The 15,468-nt window shown below is 54.8% G+C and overlaps 5 protein-coding genes across 5 annotated transcripts; 1 reads left to right on the top strand and 4 right to left on the bottom strand.

Annotated features, from left to right (window-relative positions):
* Window positions 1-481: 481 nt before the first annotated feature.
* On the bottom strand, window positions 482-2,265 carry A1O7_07263 (uncharacterized protein; the record flags this gene model as incomplete). Its single annotated transcript, XM_007761263.1, has 3 exons — window positions 482-1,490; window positions 1,538-1,981; window positions 2,036-2,265. 3 exons carry the CDS (start codon window positions 2,263-2,265, stop codon window positions 482-484), a joined length of 1,683 nt encoding a protein of 560 aa, XP_007759453.1.
* A 1,498-nt stretch (window positions 2,266-3,763) lies between these two features.
* Window positions 3,764-5,492, top strand: A1O7_07262 (uncharacterized protein; the record flags this gene model as incomplete). The annotated part of the gene is made up of 4 exons (XM_007761262.1): window positions 3,764-3,942; window positions 3,997-4,922; window positions 4,988-5,027; window positions 5,087-5,492. The coding sequence occupies 4 exons, from the start codon at window positions 3,764-3,766 to the stop codon at window positions 5,490-5,492; spliced, it is 1,551 nt and encodes a 516-aa protein (XP_007759452.1).
* Window positions 5,493-5,967: 475 nt separating this feature from the next.
* On the bottom strand, window positions 5,968-8,577 carry A1O7_07261 (uncharacterized protein; the record flags this gene model as incomplete). The annotated part of the gene is made up of 1 exon (XM_007761261.1): window positions 5,968-8,577. The coding sequence occupies one exon, from the start codon at window positions 8,575-8,577 to the stop codon at window positions 5,968-5,970; it is 2,610 nt and encodes an 869-aa protein (XP_007759451.1).
* A 1,188-nt stretch (window positions 8,578-9,765) lies between these two features.
* On the bottom strand, window positions 9,766-10,611 carry A1O7_07260 (uncharacterized protein; the record flags this gene model as incomplete). Its single annotated transcript, XM_007761260.1, has 1 exon — window positions 9,766-10,611. One exon carries the CDS (start codon window positions 10,609-10,611, stop codon window positions 9,766-9,768), a length of 846 nt encoding a protein of 281 aa, XP_007759450.1.
* A 1,449-nt stretch (window positions 10,612-12,060) lies between these two features.
* A1O7_07259 (uncharacterized protein) lies at window positions 12,061-15,434 on the bottom strand (the record flags this gene model as incomplete). Its single annotated transcript, XM_007761259.1, has 2 exons — window positions 12,061-14,393; window positions 14,444-15,434. 2 exons carry the CDS (start codon window positions 15,432-15,434, stop codon window positions 12,061-12,063), a joined length of 3,324 nt encoding a protein of 1,107 aa, XP_007759449.1.
* Between the last annotated feature and the right edge of the window lie 34 nt (window positions 15,435-15,468).

The raw sequence follows: 15,468 nt of genomic DNA, 5'->3' as shown, positions 1-15,468 counted from the left end.
GGCAGACAGGCGCGTCTGTTCGTTGGAAGTCGACCCTTCGCTCGTCGGGGCGAAACCGCAATTGAGCGACCAATTGCCATGCGGCTGGAAAGCCGATGTTCGCATCCAGGCCTGGACTGAATCCATTTTTGTGAAACGCGCCAATCACTGCAAGCCTCGTTGCCTCGGAGGTTTCGTCTATTTATTGTGGAAAGGCGAAAGTCCAGCAAAGCGATCACTCCGACTCGGAATCCGTTTTATTCTACGACCTTGGCGCGACGACTTGGTCTGGATCCGCCTGGATTTATCGAACGGTGCAGGGCGAAATAATGTCATATCAGATACTGCACCCAGGCTTTGCTTCGACACCATGGCATACGCTTGGCTGGAATGATGTTGAATTGGCACGCTGTAAAACTCATAGATACCTCTCGACTGTGCCCGAGAACATGTTTCTCACACACAGCCAGAGGGCGTATATATCCGAGGTGCCATATCACCTTCACATCCTGAACATTTCCGAGAGCATGTCATCCGACATCCATTGGAGATTATCGAGACTCTCCTCCAAGCCTGGTTGAAAACTTGACAGCTCGCCGTAGGTCCCAGCTGAAGCCCACGTGGACGTGCCAGGGTTCATGGTGCCTAGCGATGTCGTCCTCGAAGCATCGTCAATTTGTTTCCAAGGCTCGATCGGTGCCCCAGTAATGGTGGTATTGTCGTCTCCTCCGACACGATCTGTCTGCCCTCTAAACTTTTGGAAAATGTCATACAACAAAGACGCCCCAGATCGGGTTCTTATCGGATCAGAGTCGTCTTGCTTGTCCGACCGGAGGTTTTTCGCCAGCACTTCAATTGCTTGGGCAACTCGAGCAAAGTCTTCCCCAGTCGGAAAGCTCGAGAAGAACTGATGCGCCGTCATAATGTGCGAGATGGCAAGCTCTCTATCCTCTTGCGAAGCGTTTGGGTTCGTGCTGAGGAACTTCATCAGGAACCCCACGGCGAACACTACCAAGCGGAAATAGAATTTCGGATAGTGTATTACTCCTGATGCAGACTGACGTGGCTCCAATGACGATTCTCTGTTCAGCTTGGAGATGTTGTGGATCAAAGAGACCGCTGTGGGAAGGCCAAGTTGGACCGGCAATCTCGATGGGTCAGGAACGTAATGCTCGGCCATCCTACCCGGCCGTCTCGTCACCACCGTGAGACACAAGGAGAAGAGATACAGTTTGGCGCCCAGCAATTGAATCTCGAGCCTCGAAGACCATATCTCTCGAAACGCATTGTACAGGTTGTCTAGCTCGTTATTGAAGAGATTGAGAAGAGTGGAGGCGGTACCTGCGTCGACGTCGCCGGCAAGAGACGTCGAGTACTGAACGACTTGGCGTTGAATTTCGATTTGCACCATGAGCTGCTGCGGCACGTCGGGTTCCTTGGCCGTGGATGAAATAGCGTTCAGTTGGGCAGGCGACGAGAGATGGGGTGGAACACCGAGCCATACGCTGAGACTGGGGAAAGTCAGCCTACTTGGTGGAAGCTTGGACGCGGAGCATACCTTGTGCTGATATGAAAGCACGCCAGCCAGGTCATGTGCCGTGAATAGACACTCATTTGATGGACGTTAGATCGGCCATGAAACCCAGGGGAGATCTTTTCGGGGTGTGGCTGGTCCATACCCATCTGCATCGCCGCGTTCAATGCAATGCCGCAATATTGCCAGCTTGGGTCCTGGCTTTGTCTTGGTCCAGAATTCGGCCAGTGACAAAGGATGACGATCGCCTGGATTGTTCTAAAGTCATGGATGATGGCAACGAGATGGCTCATAAGAAGGAGCCGATAAGGCTGCCAGCTCAGTTCGAAGACGTGGCTGAATCTTGGGTGTCGATAGCATGCGACCCGCAAAACGGTCCAAAAGAGGAGGTGATTGGGGTCATGCAATGCTGAAATCGATGTCACCTTGTCCAATATCGGCAGATGGTCGTAGTAGTGAAGTGCATAGCTGCTCACTCCCTTCAGCGTCATCCGTAAAGATAGCTTTTCACGATCGACTTACAAGTGCAACAGCTCGGAAACATTCTGGTAACCCAGCACGACGTCTCCCAGAGACCAGCTTCTGTTCTGGTTCACATCGAAGTCGGACAGCACCAGCCAATCCTCACCTGAGAAGGATGTGGCCGAGGTGGTGCTTCCCGGTCCGAGAGGAATTACCGAAGAAGGAGCGCACAGAGACTCCGGCGTCTGATGCGAAAGGTTACTTTGAAGACTGTTGACCTTCCGCGACATTTCCTCCAGTCGCCTGGGAAAGAACACGGTGACGCGTTAGCCAGAACGTTCATGCCTTCTCTCCTCCCATGGTGGGGAGCATCATACCCTCTGACGCTGACGCGTTTGAAGTTCGAGTCGATCCTGCAGTCCAGTCCATGTGCTTTGCATCTTGAGCAAGCAGCCGGAAATTTGGTCACGGCATCGCATCGCAGCTGCGACCACGCATCAGCGGGAAAGTCGGGCCAGAGGACAGGACTCATACATACTTTTACCTGGCGACATGATGTACAAGACTTGACGCGTCCCTTGGGCCTAGCGACCCCCTCAGATATATCGGCCATGTTGATTGCGAGCTGCGTGTTTCAGAATGCTATTGCTGGCAATGCTGCAACTACGCAGACATCCTCTCGTGCGCGCCATTCCTTGCTGGCTCGATATGTGGTTTTCAACTTCTTGCACCAGGCAGCATAATTCATGAGACGCGTGCTTATGCTTATCGTACGGCGTACAGACATGAGCAGACTGCAAAGTCGATGAGTTCCGTACGTCAAGCTTGAACTTTTGTGTTTCCAATAATAGCCCCGCCCTTGGCAAATTTGGCCTTGCCTTGCTGGGGCGAGATATGTAGGGTACAGTATGTTGTGATGCACCGCCTCGCCGCCTAGGGGGTTCCGCCTAAGCAGCCCCTTAATCTATGCAGCCTCGTTGCTGACAGTTCCACAGTGCACACGTCTGTACTCCGTATGAGGTATGCCCTGGGCTTTTGAAGGCGGGAACTTCGTTAGCGGATTGGTGGACCTCATCCAATATCCTTGAAATATCTCATGTCTTGAGAACCGAGCAAGGCGTGTGGGCGCGGCTTTGTCACCAGCCCCAAGCCAATGGTGCTAGGCGTGCCTAGCTGGTTCATAGGCTCCGTCAAGCCTCGGCTGTTGGGAAGCTTGCCCTCCAGCTTTAGCTCTAGGGGTGCGAAATTAGGCTTCCCAGGTGGGTGCTAGGCTCCTCTTACAGTAGCCACCCCGTCGATCCCGGGCTTCCAGAATGTGGGGTATCCTCTATGAAGAGTTTCTGCAACCCGCCGACTCTCACGTTATTCATCCACGGTGGAAGGCTCGACGCGTCAGATCGATTCAGCGACTCGCAATCTCTGCTTGGCTTTTGGTGCCAAGTCTGGCCTTCTGAGCCATGAAGAGGGGGGCAAAGGTCAGGCCAACTGCGATTTCGCTCGGAGTTGCGAAGGCGCAGCAAGCTCTTTTGCTACAAGGGATGGAGTAAACCTTACCCCGGATTTTGGCTGAACTCTGTCTTCTCTCTACCTCAGAAACCTCAATTGTTGTGTGGACCCGTGCGCCTCGAGAGATTGCGCGTCCATCAACCCAACACTCTCTGATAACCAGAAGGCAACGGCCGGTCCTGTGTTGTCGTCCTCTGTCAACAGTGAGGTGCCGCCTTTTCCGGTCCGGGACATTTTCGAGGCTGTCCGATGGAAGCAAGCGACACAGACAAAGGCCCAGTCATGCACGTCGAAGACGCTCCACCGAACGGGATTCCCGCTCAAGCAAAGTTATCACTCTGGCAAGCCATTCGGAAATGGCCCAAGGTGGCGGGATACTGCCTTGCCTTGACGACCGCGATATTGCTATGGGGCTATGACATGGCGATGGTCGGGAACCTTGCTTCTCTACCAGAATTCCAGTGCGTTTATCGGCGTCCCAGATTTCGCACTTGCACTGACATCGTGTTGCCCAGACATGACTATGGCGTGCTCTACGAGGACGAGTGGATCATAGAGTCCAGATGGATGAGTGCTTGGAATGCTGGGAGCCCCATCGGGATGGTGCTGGGAGCCCTCGCCGGCGGTTTCCTGCTTGATCACTTTGGCCGTCGTCTCTCTCTCGGATTGGGGACTATCTCTTCAACAGTGGGAGTAGCAGTCGTCTGGGCTTCGCAGTACAGCGGGAGTCCTCAGGGCATATTCCTGCTGGGCAAGGTGCTGATGGGCTTGGCCATCGGCGTGGTCGTGACTGCGACGCAGACCTACATGTCTGAGCTCTTGCCGTCGACCCTGCGAGGACCGGTCATCGCCTTCTTCCCTGTGTTCTTTTTGTTGGGCCAGCTCATCTCTGCAGTAATTGTCTTCGCCGCCGAAGACACGGAAGGGCCGACGTCATATCGGATGTGCATCATTTCCCAATGGCCATTCTCAGCAGTTCCGCTGATCGTCGCTCTCCTCTTGCCAGAGAGTCCTGTCTACCTCGTCCGCAAGGGGAAACTCGAAGCCGCTTTCAAGGCACAGAAGCGTCTCGACCGAGCCAACGAGGACACACAAGGCCGCATTGAAGAGCTTCAAGCGCTCATCCTGCATGAGCAAGAGTCCGCTAGCTCCGATGAGACCACGTACATGGACTGTTTCAAAGGCGTTGACAGACGTCGTACCATTCTTGTGATGTTCGCGGCCGTCATGCCACAACTCATCGGACTGCCGATCCTGGGCGACGGCCCTTACTTCCTGCAGATCGCCGGCATGGACTCCGACGACAGCTTGATATTTCTCATCGCCGGAATCGTGGGTGGTCTTCTTGGGACCCTCATCAGTATGTGGCTGCTCACGTTCATCGGGAGGAGGAGACTCTCCCTCGTAACATTGGCGCCCGTGGTTCTCATGTGGTTGGGTAGTAAGTCACTTTTGCCATTTCCCTAGATCTATCTGTACCGAGTGTATATTGACCCTGTCCTGCAGTGGGCATCGCTGGATGCTTCGACTCGAGCGTTTCGCCATGGTAAATCAACCAACATCTCCCAAACCCATCCCATTCTCGCGAAAGCTAATTCTCCCCAGGTACGTCGGAGTGACTCTGAATGTCGTCACCTTCACCATTGCCCTGGGCATCTGGCCAGCATCTTATGTTATCGGGGGCGAAGCATCCTCTCTCCGGCTTCGTGCCAGGAGTCAAGGTGTAGGATGGGCGACAGGTGGCCTGGCGAATTTCGTCTTCAGCACCGTGACTCCCTACATTTACAATGCCGACTCGGGCAATCTGCGGTCGAAAATCGGGTTCGTCTGGACAGGACTGTGCCTGCTCACCCTTGTTGCGGTCTGGTATCTCATTCCGGAGATGCTCGGACGTACGCCGCTCCAGCTTGACTTGATGTTCGAGCAGAAACTGCCAGCCAGGAAATTCGGAAAGTGGGAGGGTGAGAACATTGAGTTGATGATAGTCGGCACAAAGCGCGAACAGGAGTGATGTACATAGGGAAGCAGCCAAAAAGATGGCAATGGTGAATATTAGCAGGCGTTTTTCGGGGAGGTGGATTAACTGGGATCCTACCTAGCAATCATGTACTGGGCCCGGAATTCTGCTGGATCTGCTTTGACAATGACCCCTCGTGTTCAGCGAGACGTCAGGCAATGTGTTAAGAATGGGGAGGCCCATGGGAACTTTGAGCAGTGACATCCCCGAGAGTCCAAGAGTCGAGTCGAGGAAGGCGACCAGCGGCGCAAACCCAAACAGAGTCGTGCGCGGACGAACATAATGCGTAAAGGACCCATGACTTCTGGTGGTAAAGGGAATCAATCCACAACAATTGGAAGTGGCAGGAATAGCCGTAGACATAGATTTGAGGCAGGACCAGGCATATTATACCACCAACCATACCAAGGTCAATCATGAGAGGACCATTCAGACTCTAGCGACTCGCCTCCCTGTCTGATTCCTATTCCTATTCAAACATATCGTCAAAGTCCACAGCCTTTGGCCGAACCCGCCGACCCTGAGACATGAGCGGCGCATGCACAGAGTTTGCGGCAGCTTCCTGGTCTGCAGCTATGTTTGGTGCTGGCTCCGCCTCCTTTGACTTTGCATGAGGCTCGCTCTCCTCTGCAGGAGGCGGTGGTGGAGGTGGCACCGGCTCGGCTTCTTCATCACTGCTATCAGCCATTGGAACGCCGTCGATATTCTCATCAGTCATGACCGTTTCTCTGTCATCGTCGTCTTCAGCCATAGGCACACCGTCCATGTTCATTTCCACGTCACTATCCCGTACGTCGGCACCGGTAAGCGTGGCCTGAGCACTGTCGTCCTTCGTATCACCGAGACTCCGCCAGCGATTAATAGACTTTTCTTTGTCTCTCTTCTCCTCTGCCTCAATCTCGGCCCTTTTCTGCTCCTCTTCTTTGGTCAGCGGCGGATTCAGGAAACTGTTTTCAATCTCCCTCATCTTCGCTTCCTCGAAGACGCTCCACCCCTCCCATAGGCCAAGCACAACTTGGACTTGTCGTCGCCATTTTTCCGCTCTCAGCTTGCCCCATTGGTACTTTTTAGGGAGTTGCCCGAGGACTTCGAACGTCTTTTGCCGGAGCAGATGGTGCTGGATGAGAGAGCGATATCGCCACGCATGGCGAACGCCGCTGGTGGAGGAGGCAGAGAGCAAGTCAGAGATGATGTAGAGGGCAACTAGAGAGGAGGGAGTAGTATCCGTCGTTGTATCCTTCTTCTCGGTCGACCCTTCATTATCATCTTCGGTGCCCGGTTGTGGTCTCGGAGTTCCGTTCTCGTGCTCATCGCCATCTGAGCCTTCGGATTGGAAGGGTTCATCTCCCTTTGGTCGCTTGACGCTGGAGCGGAATGGTCTGACCACATTTTCCGTGATCAGCTCCGCCACCTCATCCGCTCCAGCTCCGGCATGTTCGATGGCAAAACCCGTTACACGGGCAACATCACCCTTGCGTAGCTTGGCGTTCGTCTCCGGCAAACGAGATAATAGGTGTATGAGTTTCGTCTTGGCCAGCGGATTCAGATAACCTTGACCATCGTTATCCGCCGGTGCGCCGGCAACGTCGTCGTCGCCTACTCTCTGATGATCGCGGTATCGTCCAGCCAGACCCCCGCCTCTGTCATCGTCGACATCTTCCTCGTCCGATGAATTGTAATCTTCGTCGGAGATGAACTCTTCAATTTGAGTAGTGTATTCGAATTTGAGATTCTCCTTCGGTGGCGCCCACGTACTCTGGCCTTCGAAAAGGACATCCCCAAGTGGTTTTCGCGACCCGTACGTTGAGAATTGCTGATTCTTTCGACGTGATTTTGCACCCGTTAAAATCTCCCACAGTCGCCAACGATAGTAGACTCCGCCTACGGATCTAGAGTCCCACAGCCAGGACCACTGTTCGTTGCGCTGGATCTCTGGTCTAGACATCAGGAGCGCTTCAAATTCCGGACCATACGTTAGAAGAGTCTCGATGGTTTTGTGGATCAGGCGCAATTCTTTGAGGTCAGATGGGATTTGTACATTGACTTGTGTGGGAGGCAAATTGTTCGCTGCAGAGCGTGGGCCGTATGGCGTCGAGGACGTATACGATACAGGCGGAGCGAAGCGTCCCTGTCCCTGGCCTGGTGGGGGAGCGCGTGAGAGGGAGCTATGTTGAGAGATGGGTTTTGCGCCAAAGGGCAGGTTTTGGAGATTGAACGAAGGGGTGTTGTTGCTTAGTGAACCTGGGCCCGTCAAGGCTGTGGAGGACAAATGGCGAGAGATTGACAGATTGAAGCCAAAGCCAAGATACTTGTTCTGCAAGTGTGACACCATGGTATCAATGTCGGTGGCTGGCGTCTCAGCTGCGAGTGTGACGATAGCCGAGACAGACTTGCGTTCCATGCCTGAGGTGGGCGGAGGCGGCAAGATGCGCACGTTTTCGACCGTCAATGGCGAGGGAGCAAATAAGCCTTTGATGATAGCGGGCGACGTCCCCGGAGGGAGAGATGAGAGATGCAACGTCGGTTTTGCGGCAGCCTTGTCCTCTGCATCTTTTATGTCTTCATCTTCTTCTCGGCTGAAACCGCCTATCGCTCTTCTGGTGCTATCATCTCTCCCATCTCCATAAGAGAATATCCTGTCCCGTCGGTCTCGCTCGCGATCTCGGTCTCGATCTTGTCGGCCAGTGTATTCGTCGAACTGCCTCTTCTTTCCATAGCCAGGCGCATGTCCCAGGCTTCCGGGCCCGCTGCGTGGCACAGACGGACTCGGCCCCAGGCTTCCCGGTCCACTTTTCAAGCCTGAACTTGTGAAATGTCTTTTCCCTGATCCTGAAGGCCCGAAGCCACCTCCACCACTACCGCTGCCAGAGCCAAAGGCACCTCTTCCCGCCCTGGGAGGGAGGCTCGACTGCTGATCCCCGTCATCATCAAAGCTCTTGACAAAGTCTTCGAGGGCAGCTGCAGTCTCTGCTTTCTCTCGCGCTTTCTTGGCTTCGGCTTCGGCCTTTTGTCGTTCGAAGATTGATTTCTTTGGGGGGGCGGAGAGTTTAGCGGAGATGTCAGGGTCCGAAGGGGTCATCGTGATGGAGTGCTTGTTCGTCGACAGCACAAGACGACATATCTCCCCTGCGTACGTAGGCTCAACTGGGGTTGAGCACAAGTGACCGAGGCAGTTCCGGATTCAACAGCATGAGGTGCGCAAGGCTGATGTTACGCGCTAGCGGCACGGCAAACCTTCCTGCCGCAAATTCACAGCCTCGCGCTTCGCTGTCAATAGCACCGACTACGAGCACATCACCTGCTCAGCTACGGAGTACTAACATTGAGAGAGTAGACGCATGCCTCTCGACGTTATCGCGCGCGAACACGCGGCTTACACGAAGAGCGTTACGCATATCTCGCTTCTACAAACCCCTGATTTACCCCAACTCCTGGAGAAACATTTTGATTCTGGAGGTCTGTGCTGCAAGAGGCTAAATCAAACCGTTTCACGCCAGTAGGACGAGATTTCGTGATTCACAGAGCACAGGTCTATGAACAAGCACGATCGGCGTATGAGCGTTATCGTCCATCCGGCAGGTATGCGATAACCATACACAGTACGCGGAATGAAAGGGCCTGCTCCGAGGCGGAATCACGAAGAGACACTACTCTCCGCCATAGTCCTTGTCGCCCAAAACTCGGCTCACACCTCGTTCTTCGTCCGAGGTGATGCCTAAGGGCTACAATTGAGGGAACACCAAGCAGCGCGTGGGGAAGGGGAGGCCGAATCCTGACCTTGAAGGTCCGCAATGATCAAATCCAGCACCGAGCACTCGACACTTACGGAGGTAGAGGCTGGAGAAATATACATCGAATGGCCTTCTCTGAAGATAACAGCTCATCGCCAAGTATCAAACTTCCATTCCCGGTGCCTACTTATGTGCTTATGTATCAGAGCACCGCAATTACCATATTTTCTGTCACGAACGTTCTACTCCAGCCCCGGCATATGCCCAGAGCCAAGGTCTCATATGATCGAGGCTATGATGCTCGCCGCAGACCTTACTTCCGTCCTAGTACCGTCGTCCCAGCCGACCTCAATTCAGATGACGCGGCTATCTCAGAGAGCCAGGACCCTTCCGTTCAGAGAAAGCCGCAAGGAGTAAGCTACGACTATGCCCCGTCACTCTCCCTCTAACCATGGACCCGTCCCCACCGCTACACCAGCTCTCGTACCAGCCGCATTGCAATCTCAAATCTGCACGCCCAGTTCTGGACCACTCGATCACTTCCTCTCCCACCACGACGCCCCAGCAGCTGCCTCGGCTGCTTGTTCCCATAACCAGTCCTCGCTAACCTCCTCCTTACCGCCATCTTCCTCCTCATCGCCACCCTCCTCCTCATCGCCACCTTCCTCCTCATCGCCACCTTCCTCCTCATCGCCGCTCTCCTCCTCGTCACTACTCTTCTCCTCATCACTACCCTCCTCCTCATCACTACTCTCCTCCTCATCACTACCCTCCTCCTCATCACTACCCTCCTCCTCATCACTACCCTCCTCCTCATCACTACCCTCCTCCTCATCACTACCCTCCTCCTCATCACTACCCTCCTCCTCATCACTACCCTCCTCCTCATCACTACCCTCCTCCTCATCACTACCCTCCTCCTCAACACCACCCTCCTCCTCATCGCTATCCTCATCTTCATCGCTGCTTTGCTTATCGTGATGCTGCCCATTGTTGCCCATCCGGTGCTTTGCCTCTGTGTTGTTGCCTTGCCCGTTACTTCCGACTGGGCTGTTGCTGCTGCTACTCTTGTTGTTGCCGCGCGAATTGGATCCCTCAGAACAAGTACTTCCCCAAGTGCTGCCCCAGCGCTGGCGGGTATCGTGGCCCTCCTGGCCCTGTGGTGATGTAGCAGCTTCGTTGCCTGCGACGAAAGGTCTGAAATTGTCAAATACCTCGGTAAGCCCGCTTCCTCCAGCGTCGCGTATCTCCTGATCTCGGCTACTAGTGGACAGGATGTTACCGAAGCCTGGGCTAGTTGAAGGCATGACTTGGAAAATGTTATTCTGTCTGGCGAATCGCATGTTGCTGGTTGAGTACTTGGAGTTGGATGACGGGGCCATTGTTGCGCTGAAAGCTGTGCTGTAGCGTTTATCTGGTTGCAGTACGTAGGTTCCTCGTCGGAGATGTGGTTCTGAGTCGAAAGGGATGGTTCGCGGATGTGCCTTGACTGTGGTTATGGCTGTGGTGGTTGTTGCGGTGCTTCAATCTGGAATCTTGACTTGACATGCTCGTCAATACCGGTTCCCAACGAGGATGCTCCCACCGCTTTATACGAACCAAAAGGCCGACCGCGCCAACGGATGACGGACAGACCGACCAAGACACAGTCCCATTCCCACTCCGGACCCCAAGCCGCAAACGCATTCTCAACCTCAGCCTCGATTCAAATCCTAGACCGACACAGAAAGAGGAGCCCCCATCCTCAACGGCCATCTCAGCAGCACCCAAAGCCACCGTCTCAAAGCACTTTATTTTCACATACACCAATGATTCATAAACCATCAACCATGGACCATGACGTGCCCACGTTTCAAAGGCAAGACAATCACCCAAGCATAAGACACGACAAGCAACAAAGACATAATTAGCGACCTGACCTAACCATATCCCCTCTCAAACACGGAGCTCTTACCTAGACACAAGGACCTAGATGCAGAGATCTCGGCGTAATCATCCTGTCTCGATGTCTCAGTGTCTCAGTGTCTCGGTGTTTCTTTGTCTTGACTCCTAGTGACTTACGCTCGTCCGTCGCTCACCAGATCCTGTAGACTGACAACCCAAGACAAGGGCACATGAATGATAACCTACAGTACACTGTGGCTCAAAATCCAAAAAAATGTCAGCGAACACCAGGCCCGAGGCTCATACCCTCGGGATACGAGAGTTCGACAATTCGACAACTCGACACTTCAACACCTGCACGAGTCTAACTCTGGGGTGCGGTGTGGTCTGCTCTGGTCAGGTCTGTTGTCGCGGCACCAGCACACGTGTCGGCGTCACCCAGAGGTCCTCAACTGACGCGGTAGACATCTGGACAGTAACACGGTAAGACAGGTACGGAGGGGCAAAGCACAAGAGATTGATGACCACCGACCAGCTGACTGACTCGGTAGGCGATCTGGAACCCGCTCAAGCGGAGGCCGGTGCTGATGAACTGGGTGGGCGTTGAGCAAGATAACATGTTCCAGAGGCACACCATTGTTGGCGTATGCAGGGGAGTTAGCTGGCCATGTAGCCTTTAGTGCCTGTCAAGCACTGTGCTCCGTGTAGAGCATGACATCCCACTCCGTATGGAGTTGGAGGTAGAGTTAGACAAGTACGAGCAGACACATGTGATAAACTCAAGCACACCAGTTGGTGGATTCTTGCTATTCTAAACGAACGGTGCAAATGCGACACTTCTTGTTGCTTTTCCTTGCCCCGGCCCCAGGCCCGTAGCCCAATCATAACCTAGCCTCATCCCTCGTCCCACCACATCCCATATTTCATATACGCGGTCGGACTGAGTTCTACACCTGCTCCATGCTCTCCCTCCCTGGCTCTCCCTCGGGTAACATGTTCCTCAAGACCCTGGTCTCTTCTCGTGACGCGGATTTCTCCAAAGGAATAGTATCACCCTTGGAGCTGGCGGTGGTCTGCCTGCTAATGGGGATCGCGTCAGTCGTGGGATCCGGTTCTTCCCTCTCCAATTCCGGCCCGGAAGCCTGCCCACTGCTTTCAGTCGTGCGTTGAGACAGATCAACACCTTCACCGCCGTCAGCGTCAGCATCAGCAGCGTCCATCGCCTTCTTCTCGCCCGACTCGTTTCTACTTGGTGCACCTGACTCATTTCGACTTGGTGCAATGCTCAGCGGATTGGATTTCTCCTGCGTCGGAGTCCCGAGCGTCGGTTCAGGATCTGCCAGGTCCCCTGCAGAAATTGGCAATTGCTCGGCTTCCATCTTTGAGCCCTGCGACTCGGCGTGATCCGTGGTTTCAATAGTGGGCGGCAGTGGGGCATCAGCAGCTGTCGAGTTTTCAGCCTGTTCTGCTTTCTTTTCAGAGAAGACCTTCTCAGAAGTGGCCTCCATATCCGTGCCGGGGGCACTGTCGGTTGAAGGCACATTCAATTCTCCCTCTTCAATGGTCCACAGAGGTCGTGGTGCAAATATCGCAAACCCCATCAACTTGACCGGAGCGGCCGGCGATTTAGCCGGGGCTCTTCGTTGCGGACCTCGGGCTCTTCCCTTGCGGGCGTCATCGAGAGGCTTCGCTTCTTCCGCGACCGGTTCGGGTTCCTTCTCTTTCTCCTTAGGCGGTCCCAGGCCCAATTTCTGGTTGAGATCATTCATGAAGTTGCCCCTCAGGCTCGCGATTTTACTGCTTGCACCCGGCCGGGCCGGAACTTGAGGCTTGACTTTCGCGACAGGGGGCGAGATCTTCTCTTGCTCCATGGGTCCTGCAGATTCTCCGGAAACTGTTTTCGTAAGCGAATCCGAGGAAGGTTTCTTTGCCGGCCGAGAAGGTATTTGAGGCTTCGGGCGGTCAGGAATGCTGGGGACTTTCTTAAGGGTGGGGGAAGTATCTTTCGGTTTGCTGGTGTCCGGCGACGTTGCCGCTAGCGCAGGCATAGCACGTGTATCCTTGGATGGTCGCGGCGGTATGCTCGGTGCAATCTGTGCAGACGATGCGCCTTCTCCTAATCGGCTCTTCGCTGGTCGTGGAGGAACGGTCGGCTTCGCTGTGTCCACTGGCGAGGTCTCTTCTTCTTCTGGCTCTGTCGGTCGGGGAGTGATTACGGTAACAAGATGGTGACTTTCCGGGCTATCTTCCCAAATATCTTGGCTGGGAAACCTAGGTACCATGCCTGGTCTCGTGGGCATATCGCCCCGAAGATGCGGCGCGAAACGTGACGTGGCAAGTCTCTCCTCCTTGGGTATCAATTTAGCCTTCTCCTTCTCCGACACCTCTTCCTTGCGCGCTGACTCCGCTTCCGGACGCTCGAATGTCTTAGACGGAGGAGGAGCTGCCTCGGATCGTGCAGGAAGATCGGGGGTCGACACGGTGGCCGAGTAGTAGAGGCTGCTGGGGGTGTCTTCCCAAATGTCCTGGCTGGGGAAACGCTGTCTGAGAGCATCCGGTCTCGGCTTGAAACGTTCCGCGTGATTGATAGGCTTCTTGTCATCGTCCTCGGGGAAAAGAGGCTCATACTCGTGCACGTCTTCGAGCGGGGTGTGCATCCTTTCTTGCTCTTCATGGTGTGATAGGAAGCGAGACAGAGAATGTGAGGCGCTATGGAGGTTGTACATACTCGTCGGTCTGCTCGACGGTCGAGAGCCTGGTGTGACGGCGCCGCTTTCAGGTTCCATACTCCCACGTCGTTCTTGCCTGGGGGAGACTGCTGGTCGGAGATCTTCCAAGCCCACACCTTTCGCGACTTCGTCTGCTGCTAGAATCGGCACAGTGTAACCATGTTCATTGATATGATCTCCTTCTTGCGTTGGGTGAGAAACAAAAGGGCGAGCTTCGACTGACTCGTTCAAGCTTTCTTCACCTCCCATGATTTTGTTGTAGCGGCGACCGGGTGGTATGTGCGTGTCTCCTTCTTGCTCGCTGTCGACAGCGTCCAAATCGTCGGGCTTGCCCGAGATTGATAATCGACTACGGCGAACCTCAGCTGGAATGCTGTCATCGGCAGGGAAGCTGGCTTTCCTCAAAGGAGATTCGTGCGCGGGCTGGGAGGTGTTGGTCACGGTCTTTGCGAGGCTGTTCGGAGTACTCTGTTGTGATCTTGCAATGTACATATCCGACGCAAGATATCCGGTCTGCTCGTCGGGATACGACTGTGCAACGCCTGATGTACCTAGAGGCCGAGTTAGCAAGCGACGTGGCTACGTGCGTCGTACAACATACCAAATCCTGATCCACGGCTGGCAGTTGCACGCACAATCTTATTCAGATCGTCACTGCTCAACGCGAAAGCGCCGCGGCCGCTTCCAATGCTTTCATATACTCCATGACCGTGTGTCTCCTCGAGTTGAGCAGCGTCGGGGTGTTTAGAGTACCAATCTTTTTCGAATCTGTCCTGGGGAGCAACACCGTGACCGTGAAGGCCATAGCTGCCAGGAGGAGTGAAGATTTCTCTACTGGTCCTTGCTCGGGAGTGACCAGGCCGCTTCCTGTCTCCGTTGGTGCCTGTGTGAGACGGGCTCAGACCTGGTGCAGGGGAGGGCGCCTGCACGTCTCCTAACAAAGGGTTGATAGGCACACGCAGGCCAAGCTCAGCAGGTCCTGTCTCTTCGTCTCCATAGACCGAGGAGCGGCGCTCGCCAGCGGCTGCGGAGGTGGGACGAGAGAAACTGCTTCTCGTCCGCACCTGGCGCAGACCCTCGCCCTCCTCCGGCGAAGGACTTGACGGCTTGCCTAGACCATGAACAGCTGCGTGGCCCGAGTCTGTCCTCGTGACCGCCTGAACCTGTGCAGTAGCACTGGACTTCGGGAGAGACGGCTTGGGAGCATGTAGGTGCAGGTCCTGGGCGATATTCCTGGTCTGGGCCGCGGCATCAACAGCCAGAGAAGAAACGGGTGGCTGCTGATCTGTTTGCAGGTCCGCGATATCCGCATATTCCATTCCCTCCTGGCCGATCGAAGGGAGATTTTGCACGCTGGGCCGGCGTGGCAGTGCGTCGGTGGCTCTCTCATTGGTTTTCTGACGGGTGAGATTGGCTGACCATGGCTCATTGAGGGGTGAACGTGGGAAATTGCTGGGGGAGACGGAGCGATCAAGACGCTTGTTCATGGGACGCGGAGGGATGTCGGGGAGCTTGCCCACGCCTTGGGAAGCAGCAGCCTGCTGGACTCGAGCTGGCCGGGGAGGAATCGATGGAGCGACGTGGGCCGACATGATGGGCAATCCAATGCTTGATGTCGACTGTGCA

The sequence above is a fragment of the Cladophialophora yegresii genome (assembly GCF_000585515.1).
Source record: "Cladophialophora yegresii CBS 114405 chromosome Unknown aczIN-supercont1.5, whole genome shotgun sequence".
Lineage (NCBI taxonomy): Eukaryota > Fungi > Ascomycota > Eurotiomycetes > Chaetothyriales > Herpotrichiellaceae > Cladophialophora > Cladophialophora yegresii.
Note: the sequence above shows the minus strand (reverse complement) of the source record. Positions and strands in the feature narration are given on the sequence as shown.